We start from the raw sequence: 25,791 nt of genomic DNA, 5'->3' as shown, positions 1-25,791 counted from the left end.
AAAAAAAAGATTTATTTGAAAGGTAAAGTGACAGAGAGAAGAAGAACAAGTAAGAGAGGGAAACAGAGAGAGAGAGAGCTCTCATCTGCTGGTTCACTTCCAAAATCTGGCAACAGACAGGGTTCGACCACGCTGAAGCCAGGAGCATGGAACTCTTTCAGGGTCTCCAGCATGGGTGGCAGGAACCCAGGTACTTGAGTCACCATCCACTTCCTTCCAGGCACACAGCAAGAATATGGATTGGAAGGGTAGAGTAGCCTGGAATGGATGTGTCTCATATTAAGGTGACTTAATCTGTTGGACCTCAATGTCCAAAGCCCCTCCACCCACAAACCTTTTAAAGTACCTGTGTGGGGGGGCAGCGCTGTGGTGCAGCAGGTTAAAGCCCCGGCTTGAAGTGCCAGCATCCCATATGGGTGCCAGTTTGAGTCCTAGCTGCTCAATTTCTGATTCAGCTTGCTGCTAATGCAGCTGGGAAAGCAGCAGAGGACGGTCCAAGTGCTTGGGCTCCTGCATTCACATGGGAGACCTGGAAGAAGCTCCTGGCTCGTGGCTTCAGATAGGCTCAGCTCCGGCTGTTGTGGCCATTTGGGGAGTGAGTGAGCAGATGGAGGACCTCTCTGTCTCCCTCTCTGTCTCTCTCTGTAACGCTTTCAAATAAATAAAATAAATTTTAATAAGAAAATAAATAAAGTACCTGTGTAAATAAATAAAGTGTGTGTGTGTGTGTGTATAAAACCTTGATTCAGTTTACAGTTCATTAAGCTGTTTCATGCAGGTTTGGAAACTGGTTGATTTCATTTCCTGCCTATATCTCAAAATATACCATTAAAGCTTTAAGGTCTTTTCTGATTCTAGACTTATGGTGAACATTTAGTAGTCACTAACCATCTGTGAGTATTTAGATTTAATTTAAAATTAAGATTCAGTTACCCATATTTCAAGCGCTAAATGGCCATGGGTAGCCTATGTCTACTGTAATAGATATAATCAGACCAGATCTAGAATATCTCCATTATTGCAGAAAGTTCTACTGATAGTTCTGTTCTAGAACATATCTGAAACTAAGTCATAATAACCCAATCTACTCAAGAGCTTTAGCTACTAATGCAATTCACTACTGTCACTCTATTCTCATCAACATTGTTTAATAACTATTTTCTTTCCTCTAAATGTAAAAAGTATGATTCAAAATGCTAACTGTGGGCCAGCGCCATGGCTCACTAGGCTAATCTTCCGCCTGTGGCGCCGGCACCCCAGGTTCTAGTCCCGGTTGGGGCGCCGGATTCTGTCCTGGTTGCTCCTCTTCCAGTCCAGCTCTCTGCTGTGGCCCGGGAGTGCAGTGGAGCATGGCCCAAGGGCTTGGGCCCTGCACCTGCATGGGAGACCAGAAGGAAGCACCTGGCTCCTGGCTTTGGATTGGCGCAGCGCACCGGCTGTAACGTGCTGGCCGTGGCGGCCACTTCGGGGGGTGAACCAATGGAAAAAGGAAGACCTTTCTCTCTGTCTCTCTCTCTCTCTCACTGTCTAACTCTGCCTGCCAAAAAAAAAAAAAAATCTATATATATATATTTTTAAAAAATGCTAACTGTGGCCACATGTATACTACAAACAAAAGACTCTTTCTCAATATCTCCAGAAAAGTTGGGTCTCATAAGGAATCCTGTTAAAAGTGTTTTACTATAAATGATGGGCAGTTTTGAGTTTGTTCAGATGATCAAGCTGATTAGAGTGTGGGCACCTCTGCCACATGACAAAAATATTCCCTAGGCTTTCACCCAAGAGGTTTGGACTCAGTTCTAATAATTACCTGTACTTAAGTGTACAGTGGCTAATACACACTGCTTCTCTAGGCATGACATCATCATTAACATTAAAGACTCTAGTAAAGACTATTTTTAAATGGATGGTCAGACGGGTTGTAGCCTATATATTCCTTCAGGACCGTGTATCATAGAATGTATGGCAGGTGAAGCGCTAGGGTATATACAGCAACATATAATCCAAGAAACAAGCAGCTTGGAGGAAAGAGAATGTTTCCATCCTGAAATGTGCTGTGGCTCTGTGTGACAGTGACCATTTTGTTTTCAAATCCTCTATGCAAAAGGGTCAGATGGTTGGGGATGAGGGTAAAGAACAAGCTGAGGTAATGTTATGACCAGCCAGGCACACAAAAACTCTTCACTGCTTCAACACCATTTGAAACGCTTCTAGGCGTTTAAATTTCATAGAACTTCAACCTGTTTTATTATTCTTTTCACATGTGTTTTCATCTTCTTACACATGTTGGGGACAAAAAGCCAAGAATAATTACACTCATGGACAAGGATAAATATGCATTTAAGGCAAACACCACCAGTTAGACGCCTTAATTAGTGTGACAAGAGACCTGGTGAGCAACCAGGGATTTAATAAGCCTGCTAATTACAACGACTTCTGCAAAGTTTCCATGCTCATAGTGTGTTAGTGTGGAAAGGTGCTCATCCATGAAAACGTACAAACACCAGATAACCGCCTCATACTTGTAGCTATCCAATGCTCCAAGAGGCTCTAGTCTGACTTGGAGACCCAGCAGAATAGCTGGCATGGGCTAGTCCAGTCACACTGACCGGATGCCAGATGTGGAAAGGCCTATCCAGGAGCCACCTTGGACCTTTACCCTTCCCTTCTCCTATGCAAAGGATGCAATCTTTTTTTTTTTTTTTTTTTGACAGGCAGAGTGGACAGTGAGAGAGAGAGACAGAGAGAAAGGTCTTCCTTTTTGCCGTTGGTTCACCCTCCAATGGCCGCCGCAGCTGGCAAGCTGTGGCCGGCGCACCACACTGATCCAAAACCAGGAGCCAGGTGCTTCTCCTGGTCTCCCATGGGGTGCAAGGCCCAAGTACTTGGGCCATCCTCCACTGCCTTCCCAGGCCACAGCAGAGAGCTGGCCTGGAAGAGGGGCAACCAGGACAGAATCCGGTGCCCCGACCGGGACTAGAACCTGGTGTGCTGGTGCCGCTAGGCAGAGGATTAGCCTGTTGAGCCACGTCGCCAGCCAGGATGCAATCTTAATGACCGACCACATTAAGTCAGCCATCCCAGCTGTATGTACTGTATGTACTCCCAGTACTGCTCACACTGTTTCATGTTAACACAGTTCTGTGAAACTAGTGACAGAGTGAGGAAATTGAGGCTCACAAAGGTTAAGTAACTTGCAGAAGGTTTCTTAGCCAAACCTGAGCTTAGCCAAGTCCAGGGTCCACATTCTTTATCCCTGCTTTTCAGCAGCCCTCCATTACAGGGGCAGATGCCTTACAGAGCTCATGTATCTACACAGGTATAGCTATGTCTACAGATCTCTAACTCTGTATACCTGATCTGGTTTTACTCACAACATGTCTGACAGCAAATATATGGGGTTTCTCCTCCACCCCAAAAACCAATTTTCCACTTCTTCAGACACCAAGTAGGTATTCTACAATTCAGTTCAATTCTGACACTGAAGCGTAGACCCACAGGTAAAGGTTTTAGCGCCACAAGACTGCCCCAACTTCAGGCACCAGTTGTCAAATCCTAGGTTTCCACCTGTAGTTCTGCCCTCCTAAAGAGGATCAGTAGATGTAGCCTTGAAAGATGCCACTTTGGGCCGGCGCCGCTGCTCACTAGGCTAATCCTCCGCCTTGCGGCGCTGGCACACCGGGTTCTAGTCCCGGTCGGGGCACTGATCCTGTCCCGGTTGCCCCTCTTCCAGGCCAGCTTTCTGCTGTGGCCCGGGAGTGCAGTGGAGGATGGCCCAAGTGCTTGGGCCCTGCACCCCATGGGAGGCCAGGAGAAGCACCTGGCTCCTGCCATCGGATCAGCGTGGTGCGCCGGCCGCAGTGCGCCTACCACGGCGGCCATTAGAGGGTGAACCAACGGCAAAAGGAAGACCTTTCTCTCTTTCTCTCTCTCTCTCACTGTCCACTCTGCCTGTCAAAAAAAAAAAAAAAAGAAAAGAAAGATGCCACTTTGATGTGTTGGTTATTTTGAGCTGAAGGCACTTGAGAAAGAACATATGCAGGAAGGGCTCTCTGTTCTTTCTACCTAAAAGATAGGTATAAATTTCCCATGAAAAAAATGTGACCTCTCTGTGCCAAGAAGGGGAGAGCACTGTCATTACCAGAAACAGGGAGTTAATGTAAAGATGTGTAATAACTCTTATCATTCGTTAATGTTCCCACATATTTCCTAGCCATCTCTCCTCTATGAGGGCCTCCATGCCATGTGAAAATGTTAACATTTGGGTGTTAGCATTGCAATGCAGTGGGTTAAGCTGTCACTTGCAATGTCAGCATCCCACACCAGAGTGCCAGTTCAAGTCCTGGCTGCTTTGCTTCTGATCCAGCTCCCTGCTAATGTGCCTGAGAGAGCAACAGATAATAGTGTAAGTGCTTGGGCCCCTGCTACCCACATGAGAATCCAGGTGGAATTCTAGGTTCCTGGTTTCAGTCTGGCCCAGCTCTGGCCATTGTGGCCATTTGGAAAGTGAACCAACAGATGGAAGATCTCTGTCTCCCTCTCTCTCTCCCTTTCTCTCTCCCTGTCACTCTGACTTTCAAAACAAATAAACCTTTTTAAAAAAATCATTAACATTTAATCGAATATGCATGCCTTTTCCCTGTTAATCTGCCCTTTTGTCAGTTTAATCCTCCAGCCCATCCACATAAGCTAACAGGGCAGAGGAAAAGTCGCTCCTTCCCTGCACCCCAACCCCATCCTCAGGCTCCATAATTTGCAAGAACAGCTCACAGAACTGAACACAGTGCTTTACTTACTATACTCCCACTCAGTTATAAAGGGGACCACTCAGGAACAGCCAAATGGAAAAGATAGATAGGGCAAGGAGTCTGGGACAGGTGCCCTCTCCCAGTGCAGCATCCTTCCCAAAAGTCCACGTGTTCACCAACCCAGGAACTCTCCAAGCCTCATCCCTGAGGAGGTTTTCTGGAGGTTTAAATGGGCATGATTGTTTACAACATTGGTCACTGGGAATTCACTTGATCTCCAGCCTCTCTTCCTTTCCTGAGGGTGGAAGAGGACTGAGAGTTCCTACTTTCTGCCCCCTTGTCAGAGGAACCAGCCCTCCACCTGAGGCTACCCAGTGGCTCACCAACGGTGGCTCCATTAGCACAGACTCAGGTATGGTAAAAAAGGAGCTTGTTATGAATAACAAACAAATTCTTGTCACACCTATCACTCAGAATATTCCAAGGTTTTAGAAGTTCTGTGTCAGGAACCTGGGACAAATACATATTTTAATTGTATAACAATATATAAATAAATTACATATAATAGATATTAAAATATATAATAAATAGTAAATTGCTGAAGTACATATGATATTACATGGATAATTATATTTTTACCCATTTGTCTGTGGATTTTTAAAACTTCTTCACAGGAGAAAAGCCTGGGAAAAGCCTAACAAGTGAAACATACAGGCAAAGTAGTTTTGGTTGAGTCAGGAGGGTGCTAGGACCCCTGGCTCCTCGCCCTTCTCCTCTCCCCACCCCACTGTGGATCTTCCAGATCTCCATGGGCTCAGTAGGAAAATCACCTGCATCAGATGCTGAGCTCTCCAAGAACAGGATCTAAGGTGACTTTTCATCTTTGTATCTAGGTGTGTGTCGCAGTTCTTGGGTGGTGACAAAGATTCTTTCCTTGGTCAACCTCACCTCATGCTCCCCTAAGCTTTTCCATTAGGCTTTAACTCTTGGACTTGTCTGCACCATCCAGTTTTAGCAAAAGTTCTGCTAAGTTGGTTTAGCCAGCAACCCCATCCTCCATATACAATCATTCTTTACCTCTCATAGGCTTTCTCCCCCAGGTGATGTCTGATCACCCTGATCTGCCTTCAGCTAGGATACTATTAGGTCAGTTTTGTCAGAATCCCCCACATACCTCACTCCAAGGTTTTCTTGTGGTAATTTTCTTTTCTTTTTTTTTTTTTTTTTTCTTTTTTTTTTTGACAGGCAGAGTTAGACAGTGAGAGATCTGAAGTCAGGAGCCAGGTGTTTCCTCCTGGTCTTCCATGCGGGTGCAAGGCCCAAGCACTTGGGCCATCCTCCACTGCCTTCCCGGGCCACAGCAGAGAGCTGGACTGGAAGAGGAGCAACCAGGACAGAATCCAGCGCCACCAGACAGAACCCGGGACTAGAACCTGGGGTGCCGGTGCCGCAGGTGGAGGATTAGCCTAGTGAGCCGTGGCGCCGGCCACTTGTGGTAATTTTCTATCCAACAACCCATCCTGTTCCTTGGCTACAAATCCCCACTTGTCCTTACTGTACTCAGAATGGAGCCAGGGTCCGTACTGAGGTCTCTTTTTTTCTACTGCAACAATCCTGAGTAAAAATCTGTTTTTCCCACTTTACTATCCAGTTCTAATTTTTGTTGACAGATTCCCAACAAATATTTTTGCATAAAGAGTGAATGCTGTTAATAACCATAACTATCAGAAAACGAGCTGATGGCTTCCCTGTCTGGTGAGAGGCCCAAGGCTCATTTCTATAAAGCCAGATTCAAAGTATTTCTGGTTACCTGACTGTACTTCTTCTCCAGGTTTTAGGTTAAAATTTTTAGATATTAATAAGATTATTAAAATAAAACAAGAACTGACCACATGGAATCATGATCCTAACTTTATTTAAAACTAGGATGTAGTGAATAAAGTTCTTTTTCTCTTTTCCTTTCTTTCCCTTTCCTTCTGTTTTTATTTATTTTCATTTTATTTGAAAAGCTGGAAAACAGAGTGAGAGACTGACAGAGATCTTCAATTGGCTAGTTCACCCTCAAACAGCCAGCGCTGGGTCTGGCCAAAACCAGGAACCCAGAACTCAATCTGGGTCTCCCATGTAGGTGGCAGGGACCCGAATATTGCTTCCCAGGGTGTGTATTAGCAGGAAGCTGGACTGGAAGCACAGTAGCCAGGACTCAAATCAAGTACTCTGATACAAGATGGGGCATCCCAAGTAGAAACTTAACAGCTGCACCAAACGCTCAACACCCTCCCATTCTAAACACTGGTATTCATGGCAAACTTTGTCCAGCCACTGTGCTACTGATAATGGACTGGTCAGCTCAGCTTTGGTGTAAAGAACATTAGGATTTTTTTTATCTCATAAAGAAACATATTTTGTTATAAATTTTAAGAAATATATTACATACCTTTTTTATTCTTAGCATTGGCATAATGAAATGGAAACAGGAATTTTCCAACACCTTTTGACTTTTCACATTCTTTTTTAACAGTTGAAGAATAGATGATACGAATATGTTGGTTGACTTCTCTATCAGGTGAATTCAAAAATTCTGGGTAATCATCAATCTGAAAAAAAGTAATTTAACTCATTGAAGATAAATATGACTACTTACCTATTCTGGAATAATAAATCTCCCAAAGCTGGTAGCAAGTTTAAACTGATTTATTTCTTCTTTTATTTTGTCCACTAGGACATCTTTCTTCTTCCTTTTCGGTTTCTCAATTCTTCCACTATGGGAGAAAATGTGCTGAAAATGGGCTCAGCAGCAGAACCCAAGAAACTACTGACTCTCTAGGATTGTTAAATAGTAACAATGTTTTTATTTACTAAATGTATCCCCCTCCATTTCCATTTTGTTGTTTGTTTTCTTTCAAGTTTCTTTTTCTTAATAACTTGATTTTTTAAATTTATTTTTATTTTATTTGAAAGATTGGAGAGAGAGAAAAGAGAAAGATTTTTTCCATTCAGTGATTCACTTCACAAATGCCCCAATAGCCAGGGCTGGACCTGGCCAAAGCCAGGAGTCAGCAACTTTACCTGGGTCTCCCACATGGGTAGCAGGCACCCAAGTACTCTAGCCATCACCTGCTATCCTCCAGGGTGTACCTACATCATCAGGAAGCTGGAATTGGAAGAGAAGCTGGGACTCAAACCCAAGCACTACCCTGATATGTGCAGCCAAGCAACTTCTGAACTGCTGCACCAAATGCTTGCTCTTTCATTTCCAATTTGAAAAACAGATTAAGAAAAAAAGATTTTTAAAATGTACAATGAATGGGTTTAACTTAGGATTTTTCTATGGAGGATGCAATGTCCTACAACAGGCTCTGTAAATACAAACATTCAGAGCTGAACTATGGGAAATGCTTCCTCTCCAACATGCTTGGTTTTCTGTTCTTGATTAAGAGGGAAAAGGCGGGTCGCCACTGTGGCACAGCAGGTTAAAGTCCTAGCATGCCGGGTTGGTATCCCATATGGGTGCCAGTTCGAGTCCTGGCTACTCTACCTCAGATCCAGCCACCTGCTAACGTGCCTAGGAAAGCAGTGGAGGATGGCTCAAGTTCTCGGGCTCTTGTTCCCACGTGGGAGCCCCCAGAAGAAGCTCCTGGCTCCTGGCTCTGGATCAGCTTAGCTCTGGCCATTGCAGCCATTTGGGGAGTGAACCAGTAGATGGAAGATCTCTCTCTCTCTCTCTTTCTCTAACTCTCTCTGTAACTCTGTCTCTCAAATAAATAAAATAAATCATAAATGTGGGGAAAAGATCTTAATAAATACTTAGGACTTTTAAATCTTGTCTTTGATAAGCTAACTTCTCTTTTTATGACAGGCAACAAAGCATCTGATTGAAATGAATAAAAGCTAGAGAATCATCAGAGGGATATCTAAAACCATTAATTCAAGAATCAGCAGGGGTTCCTCTATAGACTTTTTATAAGTTCTAAGAAATTACAAAATTCTATGATCATGTAGCTTCATCTTTCTCTTTTCACAAATATAAGAAAATGTCAAGTAATAATAACATTTAGAAAATCCAACTCAAATAGTTGAAGATAGGAAATGGATTAATGAACTCAGTCTTTAAAATCAAAGGCTGCTTGGGATGCCCACATCATAGGTTCAAGTCCCAGCTCTGGCTCCCAATTCCAGCTTGCTGCTAATGTGCACCCTGGGAAGCAAAATACAATGGCTCTAGTACTTGGGTTCCTGCGACCCAGGTCAGAGTTGTAGACTGAATTCCAGGTTCCCAGCTTCAGTCTGGCCCAGCCCTGGCTGTAGTGGGCATTTAGGAAGTGAACCAGCAGATAGGAGATATCTGTCTTTCTGCATTTCAGAGAATTAAATGTTAAAAATTCCTTTAAGGGGCCAGCGCTGTGGCACAGCGGGTTGATGCCCTGGCCTGAAGCGCCGGATCCCATATGGGCGCCGGTTTGAGACCCGGCTGCTTCACTTCCGATCCAGCTCTCTGCTATGGCCTGGGAAAGCAGTAGAAGATGGCCCAAGTCCTTGGGCCCCTGCACCCACGTGGGAGACCCAGAAGAGGCTCCTGGCTCCTGGCTTTGGATTGGCAGAAAATTGGGGCGTGAACCATCGGATGGAGGACCTCTCTCTCCTCTCTCTCTCTCTGCCTCTCTTCTCTCTGTGTAACTCTGAATTTCAAAAATAAATAAATCTTAAGAAAAAAGTCCTTTAAAATAAACAGAGTAATTCAAACCAGCAAATGAATCATAGCCCACTGGAGTTCAGTCAATGGTAAGGTTTTACTGTTAGTAAGGCAATTCTTCTCTGCACAAGAGTTCAGAAATGCCTTATTATAAATCTTTCCATTTTTAAATGATTTTTGTTATATATCTCATTGTAAAAATAAATTTAAAATGCATGCATGTAAAAACAGAGGAAAAAAAGAGAAAATCATCAGTGACTCCTTTACTCTGAGAAATCCACCATAAACTGGGCATGTAGATATTTCTTTTTCTTTGCAAAGCTGTGTTTATAAAATTAGAATCATACATAGCTAAGTCTTTGTGTTGCATAACTGTATGATGAATATTTTTCTCTTGCCTTTATCATGAAAAGTTATGAAAGACTTTGAAAGGAACAAAAGAGATTACTCAGGTTTTTGCCACATTTTACTCTTTGAGCTGTTTTAAACTGTAAATTATAGAAAACTGATAAGAAAATGGTTCTTGTCCCTAATGATATAAATGGATTATATACAATTTGACTGATCTTTTATACAAATTGATATAGATGAAAATGACTCTTGTCCATATGTCCAGCAGAATAAAACCTATTATTGCTCTCCAGCAAAGAGCATCTGGACCAGCATTTCTATGTTTATTGATCTGAAGCTCTAACTTCTTTCTACATGTAGATATTTGTAATCCAGAAAAGCTTTTATCTCTTACTCTGTTGGTGTGTAATATTTTCCTATACTGAGGGTATTAATAAATTAGAATATAAAAACTCCTGGGACAGGCATGTAGGCTAGCGGTTAAAACGACGTGTGCCATATCGAAGTACCTGGGTTCTATTACCAGATCCAGTTCCTGACTCCGGCTTCCTGCTAAAACAATGAGACACTGTGGTGATGGTTCCAGAGCTGGATCATCACCACTCACGTGAGAGACCTGAAGTGGGTTCCCAGCTCCCAGCTTCAGCCTTGGCTCAGTCCTGGATGTTAAAGGTGCGTGGAGAGGGAACCTGAAGATAGGAGCTCTCTAATTCTAGCTATCTGCCTCTTGCTTTGTCTCTCTGCCACTCAAAAAAAAAAAAAAAAAAAAATCTCTTAATGGAATCTGACTCTAATTCCCAGAAAAATATGAAAATTTAACATCTAATAATTCAAGTATGCTATACTTAAAGAAAATTATTCTTACAAAAACTCAGAAATCTTCAGACCACAGGTTTAAAAAATTAACATTCACTTTGGCAAAAAAGATTAGTTTAATAATTTTGTTTTAATTGAAGTAGCTTTGTCTTCTCTAATTTATCTGTGTTACATAAAAATCATATATTTCATTTTATTAGGGTTTATTTTTCCTAAATTTATAAAGATTTGCTAATCTAACAAACTAACATTACTTATATACAACGTCAAAAATTACAAAAAGTATAAATTTGGGTTCAACAAAATGGAATCACTATTCTGACAAATGTTTATTTGAACTTCATGTTTTATAATATCTTAGATTGAAGATAATTTCCAAGATTTTTAAGCAACTTAAAGCTTTGGACGGATATTCAATTGAGCTAATTAGTGGATAATTATTAGATACTAAGATAAATTCTGGGGTTGGCGCCCTGGCATAGCAGGTAAAGCTGCCGCCTGCAGTGCCAGCATCCCATATGGGAGCTGGTTCGAGTCCTAGCTGCTCCAATTCCAATCCAGCTCTCTGCTATGGCTGGGAAAGCAGTAGAAGATGGCCCAAGTGCTTGGGCCCCTGCACCCACATAGGAGACCCAGAAGAAGCTCCTGGCTCCTGGCTTCAGATCGGCCTAGCTCCGGCCATTGCAGCCATTTGGGGAGAGAACCAGCAGATGGAAGACCTCTCTTTCTCTCTCTGCCTCTGTGTAATTCTGCCTTTCAAAGAAAAATAAATAAATCTTTTTAAAAAGTAAGATAAATTCTAAGTAACAGAGGATAGTGAAGTACTGGCTACTTCAGGATAATTTTAAGCATATACACTTATGCTTCTTATTTTTATATTCTATAAAGAAGTAATGTTTTGATCCTGTTAACCAATGTGCTCATTGACAAAAGTCTCACATTTGTGAAAGGCATTTTTTTCAAGCATGTTGGTTTCTCTGTCTATTGTTAGGTGTTTTATTGTCACCTTCACTAAATAGATAACCAAGTACATTTCACAGGCACCCATGATTCTCTCTTAACCAAGAGTCTAAATTTCCTCTAATAACTTCTTGATTTTTACCTTCCTCAAACATGATCCTAATCATAAGAAATATTTAGGGGTAGGCGTTTGGCACAGCAGGTGAAGGCCACATTACATTTAAAGTCCCGGATCAAGTCCTGGCTAGGAGGCTTCCAACCAAGCTTCCTACTAATGCATCCCAGGAGGCAGCAGATGATGCTTCAAGTACTTGAGTCCATGGCACCCACATGGGAGACCTGGATGGAGTTTGGGTTCTTGGCTTTGGCCTGGCAGAATCCTAGTAGCTGCAGGCATTTGGGGAGTGAACCAGTGAATGGAAGATCTCTCTTTGTCTGTCTCTCTGTATCTCTCCATCTTTCTTCTTTTCAGAGAAATTGAAATTTTTTTTGTAAAAAGAAAAATAGACTGGCGCTGGAGCTCAATAGGCTAATCCTCCGCCTGCAGCGCCAGCACACGAGGTTCTAGTCCCGGTTGGGGCGCCGGATTCTGTCCCGGTTGCCCCTCTTCCAGTCCAGCTCTCTACTGTGGCCTGGGAAGGCAGTGGAGGATGGCCCAAGTCCTTGGGCCCTGCACCCGCATGGGAGACCAGGAGAAGCACCTGGCTCCTGCCTTTGGATCAGCGTGGTGCGCTGGCCGCAGTGCCATGGCTGCGGCGGCCATTAGAGGGTGAACCAACGGCAAAAGGAAGACCTTTCTCTCTGTGTCTCTCTCTCACTGTCCACTCTGCCTGTCAAAAAAAATTTAAAAATAAAAAAGAAAGATAAATATATAGAACTTTCAGGGTCTTTTATCTCTAAAATATATTTGAGATTTCTAAGAGAGTCCCTGAAAAAAAAGTCAAAGACATGTTTCCTTCTTTTATAAAGGGGGGGGGGGGGATGTTTGAATCAATTAGCTTTACTTTATCTATATACTCTTGTAAAATTAAGAGGAATAGTTGTAAAACCAGAAGAGACATCTGGCCTTCTTTAAGCTAAATTTTTATGGGTAAATTTTTTTAAAGATTTTTATTTATTTATTTGAGAGGCAGAATTACAGATAGTGAGAGGGAAAGACAGAGAGAAAGGTCTTCCATCCATTGGTTCACTCCCCAAATGACTGCAATGGCCGGAGCTGCACCGATCCAAAGCCAGGAACGAGGTGCTTCTGCCCGGTCTCCCACATGGATGCAGGGGCCCAAGCACTTAGGCCATCTTCTACTGCTTTCCCAGGCCACAGCAGAGAGCTGAATTGGAAGAGGAACAGCTGGGACTTGAACCAGTGCCCATATGAGATACCAGCGCTGCAGGCCAAAGATTAACCTGCTGCATCATGGCACCAGCCCTGGGTGAATTTTTATAATATAAAAATTTCAGAAAGTGTTTGTGTAATGGGAAGCCTTTGTGGATTTGTTGGTACTCTTGCTATCCATTTATCAGTCTTGTTGGTGCATGGACTGAATATGTGAGACAACTGGAATATGTGTTATCTGTCATAATTTCAGACATGCAAAATATTGACTTGCCAAACAGCCTTTTTTTTTTTTAATTTGAATGTATCACCTTCTAGACCGGTAAATTATTAGTGGGGAAATTATGTCAGTCTTACCTACTCAATTTGTGAAAAATACAGCTATTTAAGCCTTACTTCAAACTTGTGAATCCCTCTACTTACTACTCTTGGCATCTTATTTATATTATATTATATATATATATATATGTTATATGTATATACATACATATATATATACTAAGATATATAGTATCAGTAATATTATATGTCATATCTGAAGACTTTCCCTCTACATAAACTATATCCATTTCCTTTTTTTAAAAGCCTGGAGGCCGGCACCGTGGCTCAACAGGCTAATCCTCCGCCTAGCAGCACCGGCACACCGGGTTCTAGTCCCGGTCAGGGCACCGGATTCTGTCCCAGTTGCCCCTCTTCCAGGCCAGTTCTCTGCTGTGGCCAGGGAGTGCAGTGGAGGATGGCCCAAGTGCTTGGGCCCTGAACCCCATGGGAGACCAGGAGAAGCACCTGGCTCCTGCCTTCAGATCAGCGCGGTGCGCTGGCCGCAGTGCGCCCGCCGTGGCGGCCATTGGAGGGTGAACCAACGGCAAAGGAAGACCTTTCTCTCTGTCTCTCTCTCTCACTATCCACTCTGTCAAAAGAAAAAAAAAAAAAGCCTGGAGCTTTTTCTGGGTCTCCCACATGGCTGGCAGGAGCCCAAGCATTTGAGTCATCCTCCACTTCTATCCCAGGTACACTAGAAAGGAGCTGGATTGGAGGTGGATCAGCTGGGTCTCAAACTGGTACCCAAATGGGATGCACGAAACTCAGGCAGAGGCTTAACCTGCTATGCCACAACACTCGCTCCTGTTCATCAATTTTCACAAATCAAATATAACATTTACTGATTTCTTTAAAAACAGGCAAGGACAGGCATCTGGCACAGTGGCTTGGGATGCTGCATTCCACACTGGAATTTTATTTTATTTATTTATTTATTTGAAAAGGACAGAGTGACAGAGATAGAAGGAGAGACAGAGAGAGAAAGACACATCTTGCATCTATTGGTTCACTCCCCAGATGGCTGAAAGAAGCACAGAGCTTCATGAGAGGATCCACTGAGGGTGGCAGGGGCCCCAGTATTTGGGCCATCTTCCACTGTTCTGATCCAGCTTCCTGCTAACGAGCACCCCAGTTGGCAACTGGTGATGGTTCAGGTACTCAATTCTCAACATCACTGCTGGAGACTGGGATTGAGTTGAGGGCTCTGGCTTTGACTTGGCCCAGGCCTGGCTGTTACAGGCATCTGGAGAGTGAACCAGCAGAGGGAAGATATCTGTTGGTCCCTCTATCTTCTCTCTCTCTCTCTTTGACTTTTTAAATGAAAATTGAAAAAAAAAAAAAAGAAAAAAGAAAAAGAAAAAAAGAAAGAAAACAGGATTATTCATTATCCTTAAAATTTAAAAAAAATTTTGCAACAGTTCTATGGTTTGGATATTTGTTTGGATATTGGATGACCCTCAAAGCCTTACATGTTAAAGTTTTGGTCCCCAGGGTGGCAATGTTGAGAAGAGGTGGAACCATTGGGAGGTAGGGCCCCACGTGAAGTCCTCAGGCCATCAAGAACATACCTCAGAAGGTAGTTTTTGTGTGATCTCTTGAGATCTCCGAAGAGGACTGATATAAAAGCCTGAGTTTGAATTCAACCACTGTTTCCTGCACAGTATGTGATCTTTCCTTGACACTCATTGTGCCACTGCCAATCTAATGAGGCCTGATCTTGGACTTCAACTTCCAAAACTGTGAACTAAATAAATCTTTTCTTCTTAAAGAAAAAAAGTTGGGGCTGGCGCTGTGGTACAGCAAGTTAAAACCCAGGCCTATAGTGCTGGCATCCCTTATGGGTGCTGGGTTTGAGTCCCAGCTGCTCCATTTCCAATCCAGCTCTCTGCTAATGCACCTGGGAAAGTAGCAGAGGATGGCCCACGTCCTTGGCCCCTGAACCTGGATGGGAGACCCAGAAGAAGCTCCTGGCTCCTGGCTCCTGACTTCAGATAGACTCAGCTCTGGCCATTGTGGCTATTTGAAGAGTGAACCAACGGATGGAAGACCTGTCTCTGTGTGTGTGTGTGTGTGTCTCTACTTCTCTCTGTAACTCTTTCAAATAAAAAAAATAATAAATCTTTTTTTTTTTTTTTGACAGGCAGAGTTAGACAGTGAGAGAGAGAGAGACAGAGAGAAAGGTCTTCCTTTCCGTTGGTTAACTCCTCAAATGGCCGCTACGGCCAGCGCTGCACCAATCCGAAGCCAGGAGCCAGGTGCTTCCTCCTGGTCTCCCATGTGGGCGTAGGGCCTAAGTACATGGGCCATCCTCCACTGCCTTCCTGGGCAACAGCAGAGAGCTGAACTGGAAGAGAAGCAACCGGGACAGAATTCGGCGCCCCAACCGAGACTAGAACTCGGGGTGCCGGTGCCGCAGGTGGAGGATTAGCCAAGTGAGCCACGGTGCTGGCCCAAATAAAATAAATCTTCAAAAAAAAAAAAAAGTTGCCTCAGGTATTTCGTTACAGTAATGAGAAGTTGATAAATACAAATGGCTTTATCATCTTTGTTCTTCAGGCCACAGGAACATAGACAATTTCTTTTCAGTTGCTTTATTCTTACCATGAGCTTCCATCTGCCCTTTCACAATTGAGAGTCCTCAGCAATAAACTACCCATAGCCAGCTGAAGTCTCTTATTTTACTCTGGGATTCTGGTGCTCCCCTGAAGGTTCTACTACAATCTAAAAGTCAGTCCGTATCTTCAACAAAAAAGGACAATCTCAGAGGCTCCTCCAAAAGGACTGCACAAAACCTCTCAAACTATTTAGTGTCCCGTCAAGGGTGAGCCGACATTGCTTAGCCAACTCTGAAGTCACAACAGTGGACTGAGGATTTTCAGGACTCTATGAGGTCAAATGGACATTTTCATGAGACTTTAACTCAAGATTCAGACAAGTAAGAACCAACATCCCAGGTCTGAATGCAATTGATAAGGAAAACTTTATTGTGTCTATTTTGTTTTCAATACCATGGATGTTGTTTGAATACTGTTTTATGGACATATAAAAAAGCCATTTCTGTTTTTTCCTAAATCACAAGTCATGTGCAACTTGCAACAATTTTGTAAATTCTCTCTTTGTAAGCTGAAAGGTCACAAACATCTGATTTTCACTGACTCTTCCAGAATTCAGAAAGTCTTCCTATATTCAGTGAGAATCTGCCTTCTTTTGTACCAGGATATAATTAGACACACTGAATCTACAACCAAAGGTGTGCATGAGTGTCATATTTAAGGGGAGTGTTCATTTAGACAGGAAGGACAAGCCATGTCAGAACTGAAGGCTGGTTGCACTTCCAGAACCAATGTTTACAAAACCCTCCCAGGAAAGCTGGCCTGCATCTGGCTTACAGGACCCCAGCTGTAGTACTGAAAGATTTTCAGAACCTTTAAAAGAAAATTTTAGTACCTCAAAATTCACTCAAATGTGTATCTACTGCAACAGAAATCTGATGGAGAGCTTCTCTGGCTTGGTTTTCTAGAGCTGTTAGAAAGTCTAACCCAACATTGATTATGAAATCTTCTAGAAGAAGTTAACTTTATGTCTGCAATAGATGGTGGGGGCTGGGAGGGACCATCGGAAAAAATTGTGAAGAACTCTGAATTGGACTGGAGCAGAAGATGAGCTTGTGTTGCTATTTTAGTTCAGATAGCCAGATTATCAATGCTTTTCACTATCTTTGAGCTATTCTACAATGCTATAACTTGTATAAAACGTTTTTGTGTTTTATAAAAACATAGAGAAATTTAAATTATCTATGTGACAAATCTATCAACTTCTCTTTATTATTTCTTCCTTTGATTTATGCTTAGAAATGCCTCTACACCTTGACATCAGATAAATATTCACTCCTTTTATTTCACTGCATTTTATAGCTTCCTCTTTTCCCCTACTCCTTCTTAAATCTATAGGGGGAATGCACCTTAAGAATTTGATCTAGGGCCAGCGCTGTGGCTTAGAGGGTAAAGCCGCTGCCTATGACAAACTAGCACCCCATATGGGTGCCAGTTCAAGTCGCAGGTGCTCCACTTCAGATCCAGCTCCCTGATAATGGCCTGGGGAAAAGTAGAGGAAGACAGCTCAGGTACTTAGGCCTCTGCCACCCACATGGGAGACCAGATGGAGCTCCTGGCTCCTGGCTTTGGCCTGGCTCAACTCTAGCCTGTGCAGTCACTTGGGGAGTAAACCAGCAGATGGAAGATCTCTCTCTCTCTCTCTCTTTCTTTCTAACTTTGACTTTCAAATAAATAAATAAATCTTAAAAATAAATCTGATGAAAACCATACTGTAAGTAAAGAATGAATGTGAATAAATACGTATTTCTGAATTGACTCACTTATTAGCAGTCAGGGGAGGGAGGCAAAGTATTTATAATAATTTGAGGGGCCTGCGCTATGGCACAGCAGGTTAAAGCCCTGGCCTGAAGTGCTGGCATCCCATATGGGCGCTGGTTCGAGACCCGGCTGCTCCTCTTCCAATCCCCTCTCAGCTGTGGCCTGGGAAAGCAGTAGAAGATGGCCCAAGTCCTTGGGCCCTTGCACCCACATGGGAGACCCAGAAGAAGCTCCTGGCTCCTGGCTTCAGATCTGTGCAGCTCCGGCGTTGCGGCTATCTGGGGAGTGAACCAGCGGATGGAAAACCTCTCACTCTGTCTCTACCTCTCTCTGTAACTCTGTCTTTGAAATAAATAAAATAAATCTTTAAAAAAAATAATTTGAATAATAATTAATTTATGGAACACAAAACAAAGATGATCTTATATAATCCTCACAAAAACCTATGAGGCAGTTATTAGTAACCCCCTGTTGCAAATAAGGTAAGTGACATTAAGAGAGAGTTAAAGCTTACAAAACTAATAAATGGTAGAACTGAAATTATAAGTCAGAACTACAACTACAAGACAATTTGTCTGCAAAGACAATTTTATGAGAACAACTAATGTTTAAGAGCAGAGCCCTGGCCGGCGCCGTGGCTTAACAGGCTAATCCTCTACCTTGCGGCGCCAGCACACCAGATTCTAGTCCCGGTTAGGGCGCCGGATTCTATCCCGGTTGCCCCTCTTCCAGGCCAGCTCTCTGCTATGGCCCGGGAAGGCAGTGGAGGATGGCCCAAGTGCTTGGGCCCTGCACCCCATGGGAGACCAGGAGAAGCACCTGGCTCCTGGCTTCGGATCAGCGAGATGTGCCGGCCGCAGCGGCCATTGGAGAGTGAACCAACGGCAAAAAGGAAGACCTTTCTCTCTGTCTCTCTGACTATCCACTCTGCCTGTCAAAAAAAGATAAAAAAAAAAAAAAAAAAAAAGAGCAGAGCCCTACTAGTGGCCAGGGGTGGGAATCCAAATGGTAATCAAGCAGCTGGACTCGCTATTATGTCAGGGCTTCAATCACATTATGTTAATTCCTTTATTTTGGAGGAAGCTGAGCCAGACCTCTTTCAGTTGCTGTTATCATTGAATTTGGTTTGCTTTGTCATTCAAGAATACTTTCCTTAAACAAACGATGACAGAATTCATATAAAAACATCTGTGTAACTTTTTTCTATATTCATTGGCACAGAAAAATATTCACCATATGCTGTAAAGGGAAAATAACATATTATAAAACATTATGTGGAGTATGGTTCTGTGTGTGTGTGTTAATGCAGAGAAAACAGTTTGGAATGTTGTATATCACATTTTCTTGTGTCTGTTATTAGATGTGGTCATCCCTGGATGGTGGAATTATAGGTATTTATATTTATTTTTTAAAAATTTTAACTCAAAGAATAATCTAGATAATATTATAGAGACAATTATTTGGCTGATTTTTGTTGCTCTTTTTAATATTTCAACTGGTGTTCTTGTCATCTCATAATCATAAAATACAAACTTGCGCATTCTTCCCTGAAAATGTGTCACAAAGAACGGGGGAGTAAGGGAGTAAGGATAACAACTAACGTGACTCATGAAGAAAGTTTATTGTTATAGTAACCTCGCTTTTATTTTATTTTTTTATTTTATTTATTTATTTATTTATTTTATTTTTGACAGGCAGAGTGGACAGTGAGAGAGAGAGAGAGACAGAGAGAAAGGTCTTCCTTTGCCGTTGGTTCACCCTCTAATGGCCGCCGCGGTAGCGCGCTGCGGCCGGCGCAACGCGCTGTTCCGATGGCAGGAGCCAGGTGCTTCTCCTGGTCTCCCATGGGGTGCAGAGCCCAAACACTTGGGCCATCCTCCACTGCACTCCCTGGCCACAGCAGAGAGCTGGCCTGGAAGAGGGGCAACCGGGACAGGATCGGTGCCCCGACCGGGACTAGAACCCGGTGTGCCGGCGCCGCAAGGCGGAGGATTAGCCTGTTGAGCCACGGCGCCGGCCGTAACCTCGCTTTTAAAAAGCAATTTCCATGCACCCTACAAGGCCTCCATCTCTGCCAGGAAGTGATAGATGATTACACTGATGGCTGTCACACACCAAGGGGAAATGCATATATAAAAAGGATGATGGCCGGTGCCGTGGCTTAACAGGCTAATCCTCCGCCTTGCGGTGCTGGCACACCGGGTTCTAGTCCCGGTCGGGGCACTGATCCTGTCCCGGTTGCCCCTCTTCCAGGCCAGCTCTCTGCTATGGCCCGGGAAGGCAGTGGATGATGGCCCAAGTCCTTGGGCCCTGTACCCGCAGGGGAGACCAGGAGAAGCGCCTGGCTCCTGGCTTTGGATCAGCACGATGCGCTGGCCGCAGTGGCCATTGGAGGGTGAACCAACGGCAAAAAGGAAGATTTTTCTCTCTGTCTCTCTCTCTCTCACTATCCACTCTGCCTGTCAAAATAAAAAAATAAAAATTAAAAAAAAAAAGAATGTTGACCAATCTGATAAAAAGAATGATCTACTGCTTTTCACCTCTCCCATTCTCTTACTGGTTCACTTAACAAGCACAGTGTTAACTGCAATGCCTATGACCACAAAATTAGATACAGAACAAAACTCTGGCAGAAGCATTTAAGTCAGCTTGAATTTGAATGACATAGATGAAGTATTAATGTAAGGAGGGTCGTTGTTTTCTTTTTCATTGTGATGGAGTTCAGGATATACTGCCCCAACATATGAACATAATATGCCAACACCACACCATAATGAATATTTTGTGCTTATTAAATACAATTTATAGGAGGCCATTGGGTTGGACTGAGCTCCTGCACTACGCCTAACAGACTAATGGAGAGGCAGTTCCTCCTGCTGAAGGTCCACACCACCTAGCCAAGACTAAATTGTTTAATCTGACCTTCCAATATATCAGGAGAGAGCACAGGCAAATCCCCGACAGGCCAGTTTTAGCCAGCACAATAAGGAAGTTCCCTCAGCTTTACCCCTTACACAAAAGTAACCTGCTGTTCACCAGTCATCGTTATTGCTATTGTCCTGCGTCCTGCTTCCCACTGCACAAAATCCTTGTTCTGCTACTGCCCAGTGGGACTCTCATGCCATTTTGTAGAACTGAAGCTGCCGTGATCCATGAGTCACAAATAAAGATCAACTAAATCCGTTGCGATTTGTTTTCTGACGAGCTGAGGGAACTTGAGGAATGACACGGGCAGGAAGGACTTTCTGACTTTCCCCTGAAGCATGTCATAAAGTCCAGGGAGGCTTTTCTGAATCTCTGCTAAAACAGGTTATGAGACCACTAGTTGGAAAGCACCCTGCCTATTCCCAGAGTAGAGGAGCATTCTGATCTCTGAAGACAACACAGAAGAATCTGAACAAACAGGCCTTGCTATACTTCCACCAGTTTCATACTTTATCTTATCATACTTCTCCAGGACTTTCTACTCTTCATCAAACCTAGCATAAAACATACAGGTTTGGGGCTGGTGCTGTGGCGCAGCGGGTTAACGCCCTGGCCTGAAGTACTGGCATCCCATATGGGCGCTGGTTCGAGTCCCAGCTGCTCCACTTCCAATACAGCTCTCTGCTATGGCCTGGGAAAGCAGAAGATGGCCCAAGACTTTGAGTCCCTGCACCCACGTGGGAGACCCGGAAGAAGCTCCTGGCTTCGGATCAGCACAGCTCCGGCTGTTGCGGCCAACTAGGGAGTAACCAGTGGATGGAAGACCTTTCTCTCTCTCTCTGCCTCTCTTCTCTCTGTGTAACTCTGACTTTCAAATAAATAAATAAATCTTTAAAAAAAAAAAAAACACTCCACCATTTGCGGCCAGTCCGATTGAGCATGTTCCAAATTGTTCATCTCTGGTGGAGTTAGAAATGTGCCAGGGGATTCCAACACAATCCCATCAAGATGGCATGTACCAATGCCATCTCACTAGTCCAAGTGATCAATTTCAGCTCACAATTGATAGCTCTGATAGGTCTAAGAGTCAAAGAGATCACACAAACAAGACAAGTGTCTGCTAATACTAACTGATAGAATCAAAAAGGGAGAGAAAGATCCAACATGGGAAGTGGGATACACAGCAGACTCATAGGATGGCAGATGTCCTAAACAACACTCTGGCCTCAGAATCAGCCCTCAAGGCATTCAGATCTGGCTGAAGATCCCATGAGAGTATAGCAGGCATGGAAAGCCAGGATATCATGGAAGAGGAAAAAAAAAAAAAAGACCTAAATGAATGATCTCGGTGAGTGAGATCCCAGTGGAATGAACGGGGCCATCAAAGAAGGAAGTACCCTTCTCCGAAGGGAGGAGAGAACTTCCACTTTGACTATGACCCTATCGGAATAAGATCGAAGTCAGCGAACTCTAAAGGCTTCCATAGCCCTGGCAACTCATGACTGGAGCCTAGGGAGATTACTGACGCCATGAACAGGAGTGTCAAATTGTTAAGTCAGCAACAGGAGTCACTGTGTACTTACACCCCATGTGGGATCTGTCCCTAATGTGTCGTCTAAAGCCAAGTGATGCTATAACTGGTACTGAAACGGTATTTTTATACTTTGCGTTTCTGTGTGTGCACAAACTGATGAGGTCTTTACTAATTATATACTGAAGTGATCTTCTGTATATAAAGAGAATTGGAAATGAAAAAAAAAAAAAAACAACCTGGTGTTAAAATGGAAATGGCATAGAAAATTAATTAATTAAAAAAAAATTATGTAGGATCTCTGTCTTTAATGTGCTGTACATTGCTATTTAATGCTATAATTAGTGATCCAATGGTAGTTTTTTCACTTTATGTTGCTATATGGGCAAAATGTTGAAATCTTTACCTAATGTATACTAGACTGATCTTCTGTATACAAAGAGAATTGAAAGTGAATCTTTACATGAATGGAAGGGGAAAGGGAGCAGGAGAGGGGAGGGTTGCGGGCGGGAGGGAAGTTGTGGGAGGGGGGAAGCCATTGTAACCCATAAGCTATACTTTGGAAATTTATATTCATTAAATAAAAGTTTAATAAAAAAAAAAGAAAAAAAAACAAACAAACAAAAAAACATACACGTTTAACTACTTCCTCAGGTCTTCATTTCTGTGCCACGTAAAACTTTTTAAAAAATTAATTATTGTTTATTTGAAAGGCAGATGGGAGAGAGAGAGAGAGAGAGAGAGAGAGCGAGCTCAATCTTCCATCCATTGGTACACTCCCCAAAGGGCCACAAAAGCTGGGCCTGGGCCAGGCCAAAGCCTGGTTCCTGGAACTCCATCTGGGTCTCCCAAATGGGTGGCAGGGGCCCAACCACCTGGGCCATCTAGCGCTGCTTTCCCAGGTGCATTAGCAGGAAGCTGGATCAGAAGCGAAGCAGCCAGGACTCAACCCAGTGCTTTATAGCACGCCGACGTTGCAGGCAGTGGTTTCAGGCACTGTGCCACATGGCCAGGCTCCACTTAAAACTTATAATGAGTAAGTTTGTACACTTTTCTCTTTTGTTACATGAGTCCCAGTCAATGAGCCCAATCTGAGTAGAAAGAAATTTTTCCTTCCCTTTACACTTTTTTTTTATTATTACTTTTGACAGGCAGAGTTAGACAGTGAGAGAGAGAGAGAGACAGAGAGAAAGGTCTTCCTTTACCGTTGGTTCACCCTCCAATGACCGCTGCAACCAGCGCGCTGTAGCTGGCACATGCGCTGATCCGAAGCCAGGAGCCAGGTGCTTCTCCTGGTCTCCCATGTGGGTGCAGGGCCCAAGCACTTGGGCCATTCTCCACTGCACTCCCGGGCCACAGCGGAGAGCTGGACTGGAAAAGGGGCAACAGGGACAGAATCTGGTGCCCCGACCGGGACTAGAATCTGGTGTGCCGGCGCCGCAGGCTGAGGATTAGCCTATTGAGCCGCGGCACCGGCCCCCTTTACATTTTAAAAATAAAACAAAAAATTTCAAAATTCAAAATCTTTTTGAAAATAACATGCTTGTGAAGCATGAGAGGAATAATCAAGAACTAAGCAAACCAAATTTATACATCCATGGGGGCTAAAGAATTTTCCAAAAGTTTCTCCACTATGAGCACTGAATATGGCAAGAAGGCTTAGTCTGGGGCCTTCACTGTGGCGTAACAGGTAAATCCACCTCCTGCAATGCCAGCATCCCATATAGGCACCAGTTTGAGTCCCAGCTACTCCACTTCCGATCCAGCTAATGTGCCTAGGAAAGCAGTGGAAGATGGTCCAAATGCTTGAACACCCACATGAGAGATCTGGATGAAGCTCCAGGCTCCTGACATCACCCTGGCCCAACCCTATCTGTTGCAGCCTTTGGGGAGTAAACGAATGGATAGATCTCTTTCTGTCCCTCTCTTTCTCTCTGCAACTCGACTTTCAAATAAATAAATAAATCTTTATTTAAAAAAGAAAAAAAAAAGACTACTTAGCCCAAACAACATATTGTCTATGCCCAAAAGGAAGAAAAGAAAGCTCTGAAAGAGATAGAGCTGGATTCAGTCTCTTGCTCAGAATTTATTTTAGACATGGTGTTATTCTTTTTTAAAAATGTTTTTGCATTTACATTAGAGAGATCGTTAGAAAATTTAAATGCCAAAACTTTCACTTCACCCCAAAGTATGAAAAGATCAGTAGATGATAGGTAGATAGATAAGATAGACAGCTAGATAATTATAATGGTCCCACTGAATTATTATCTAAAATTTTTCTACTTTATTTATTAAAATGAACTATAAATGCTATAATTAAAATTCTATTTTATAAATGGAACTTTAAACATTTAGGCAGGAAAAGAGCTAGTATTTTACATTTTTTCCATACAGCATTGAATTTGTTTTAGGACTGCTTATCAAATTTGAGAGAACTTTTATCAGACACATGACAGCACAGGTGACAGTATCTGCATAATATCTGATTAGTCCTTTGTTGTTGTTACTATTAAAGAATACCTGAGAAAGACTAATCTTGTAAGAGGTTTCTTTTGGCTCATGGTTCTGTAGGTTCACAGCCCAAGATCAGGCAGATTCCATTGGTTTGGCCTCTGGTAACGGCACTCCCCTGAGGTGGCAGAGAGCATCAGGTGGCAACAGATGGGGATTGTGCCTGTCTGTTCATATCTGTGTCCCAGTTCTTACAAAGTCCTCAGGACTCAGTTATGAGGACTCCACCCTAAAGAGCTAATCCAATCCCAATCCTCACTCATAGTTTCCATCCCTAAACAACACAGTCAGATTAAATTTCCTTCCCCTCTTAATGTCATTAACATAAGACTTTGGAGATTAAACTCCTGCATGAGTTGGGAGGGATAAATTATATTCAAACCATAGCAATATCAGCATAGAAATAAATAAAAATAACTTTAAAGTCCAAATCAGGGCACATAATAGATTCTTTTCTATGAATTACTGACCGAAAGTCCTCTTACATAGCTAGTAAATCATATTATTCACATATATTTGATAGATTGCCTCTTTTTAAATATAATTACTTAAAATGATTACTGCCTCAGTACTGTACTTAGAGTGTCCACTAATCCAATCTAAATGGTAACTTTAACTCATTTTTTTAAAGATTTATTATTTATTTTAAAGTCAGAGTTACAGGGAGAGAGGAAGAGACACAGAGAATGGTCTTCCAACAGCTGATTCACTCCCCTAGATGGTCACAACGACTGGGGCTGGGCCAAGCCAAAGCCAGGAGGCAGAAGTTTCTTCCAAATCTCTCTGGTGGGTAGCAGGGTCCAAGTATGTGGGTTATCCTCCACTGCTTTTCCCAGATCATAAGCAGGGATTTGGATCTGAAGTGGACCAGCCAGCACATGAACGAATGCCCATAAGGGAAGCTGGCACTGCAGGCAGTGCCTTTACCCGCTACGCCATAGCACTGGCCCTGTCTTTTCTCATTAGAAACTGAGACAGGGGAACTTGAAGTTATTTGCCTTTGGCCTCCTAAATTTTCAGTCCCAGCCATTATCAACGAAAACACTCCAAGACCATTCTTCGTCTACAGCACTTTTCAGTATCTGACTTGACTTTCTTTACCTGAGGAAGGTGCCTCCTATCAGGGTACTTTAAAAAATTTGTAGAAATGAATTTAAAAGTTAGGCCTAAAGCCCACCAGATTATTATCAAGCCCCTTCTATCAGGTTCTATTTGCCTCTCAATCAGAA

At 43.1% G+C, this 25,791-nt stretch overlaps 1 protein-coding gene across 1 annotated transcript in view; it reads right to left on the bottom strand.

Moving 5' to 3' along the window:
• The window catches only part of C10H12orf56 (chromosome 10 C12orf56 homolog), a 101,155-nt gene that overhangs the window by 55,043 nt on the left and 20,321 nt on the right, over positions 1-25,791 (bottom strand). The window contains 1 exon segment of the mRNA XM_062202086.1: positions 7,186-7,345. Within this exon segment, the coding sequence (XP_062058070.1) occupies positions 7,186-7,345 (160 nt within the window).

Source organism: Lepus europaeus, chromosome 10 (assembly GCF_033115175.1).
Source record: "Lepus europaeus isolate LE1 chromosome 10, mLepTim1.pri, whole genome shotgun sequence".
NCBI lineage: Eukaryota > Metazoa > Chordata > Mammalia > Lagomorpha > Leporidae > Lepus > Lepus europaeus.
This window is presented reverse-complemented; position numbering and strand designations above follow the sequence as displayed.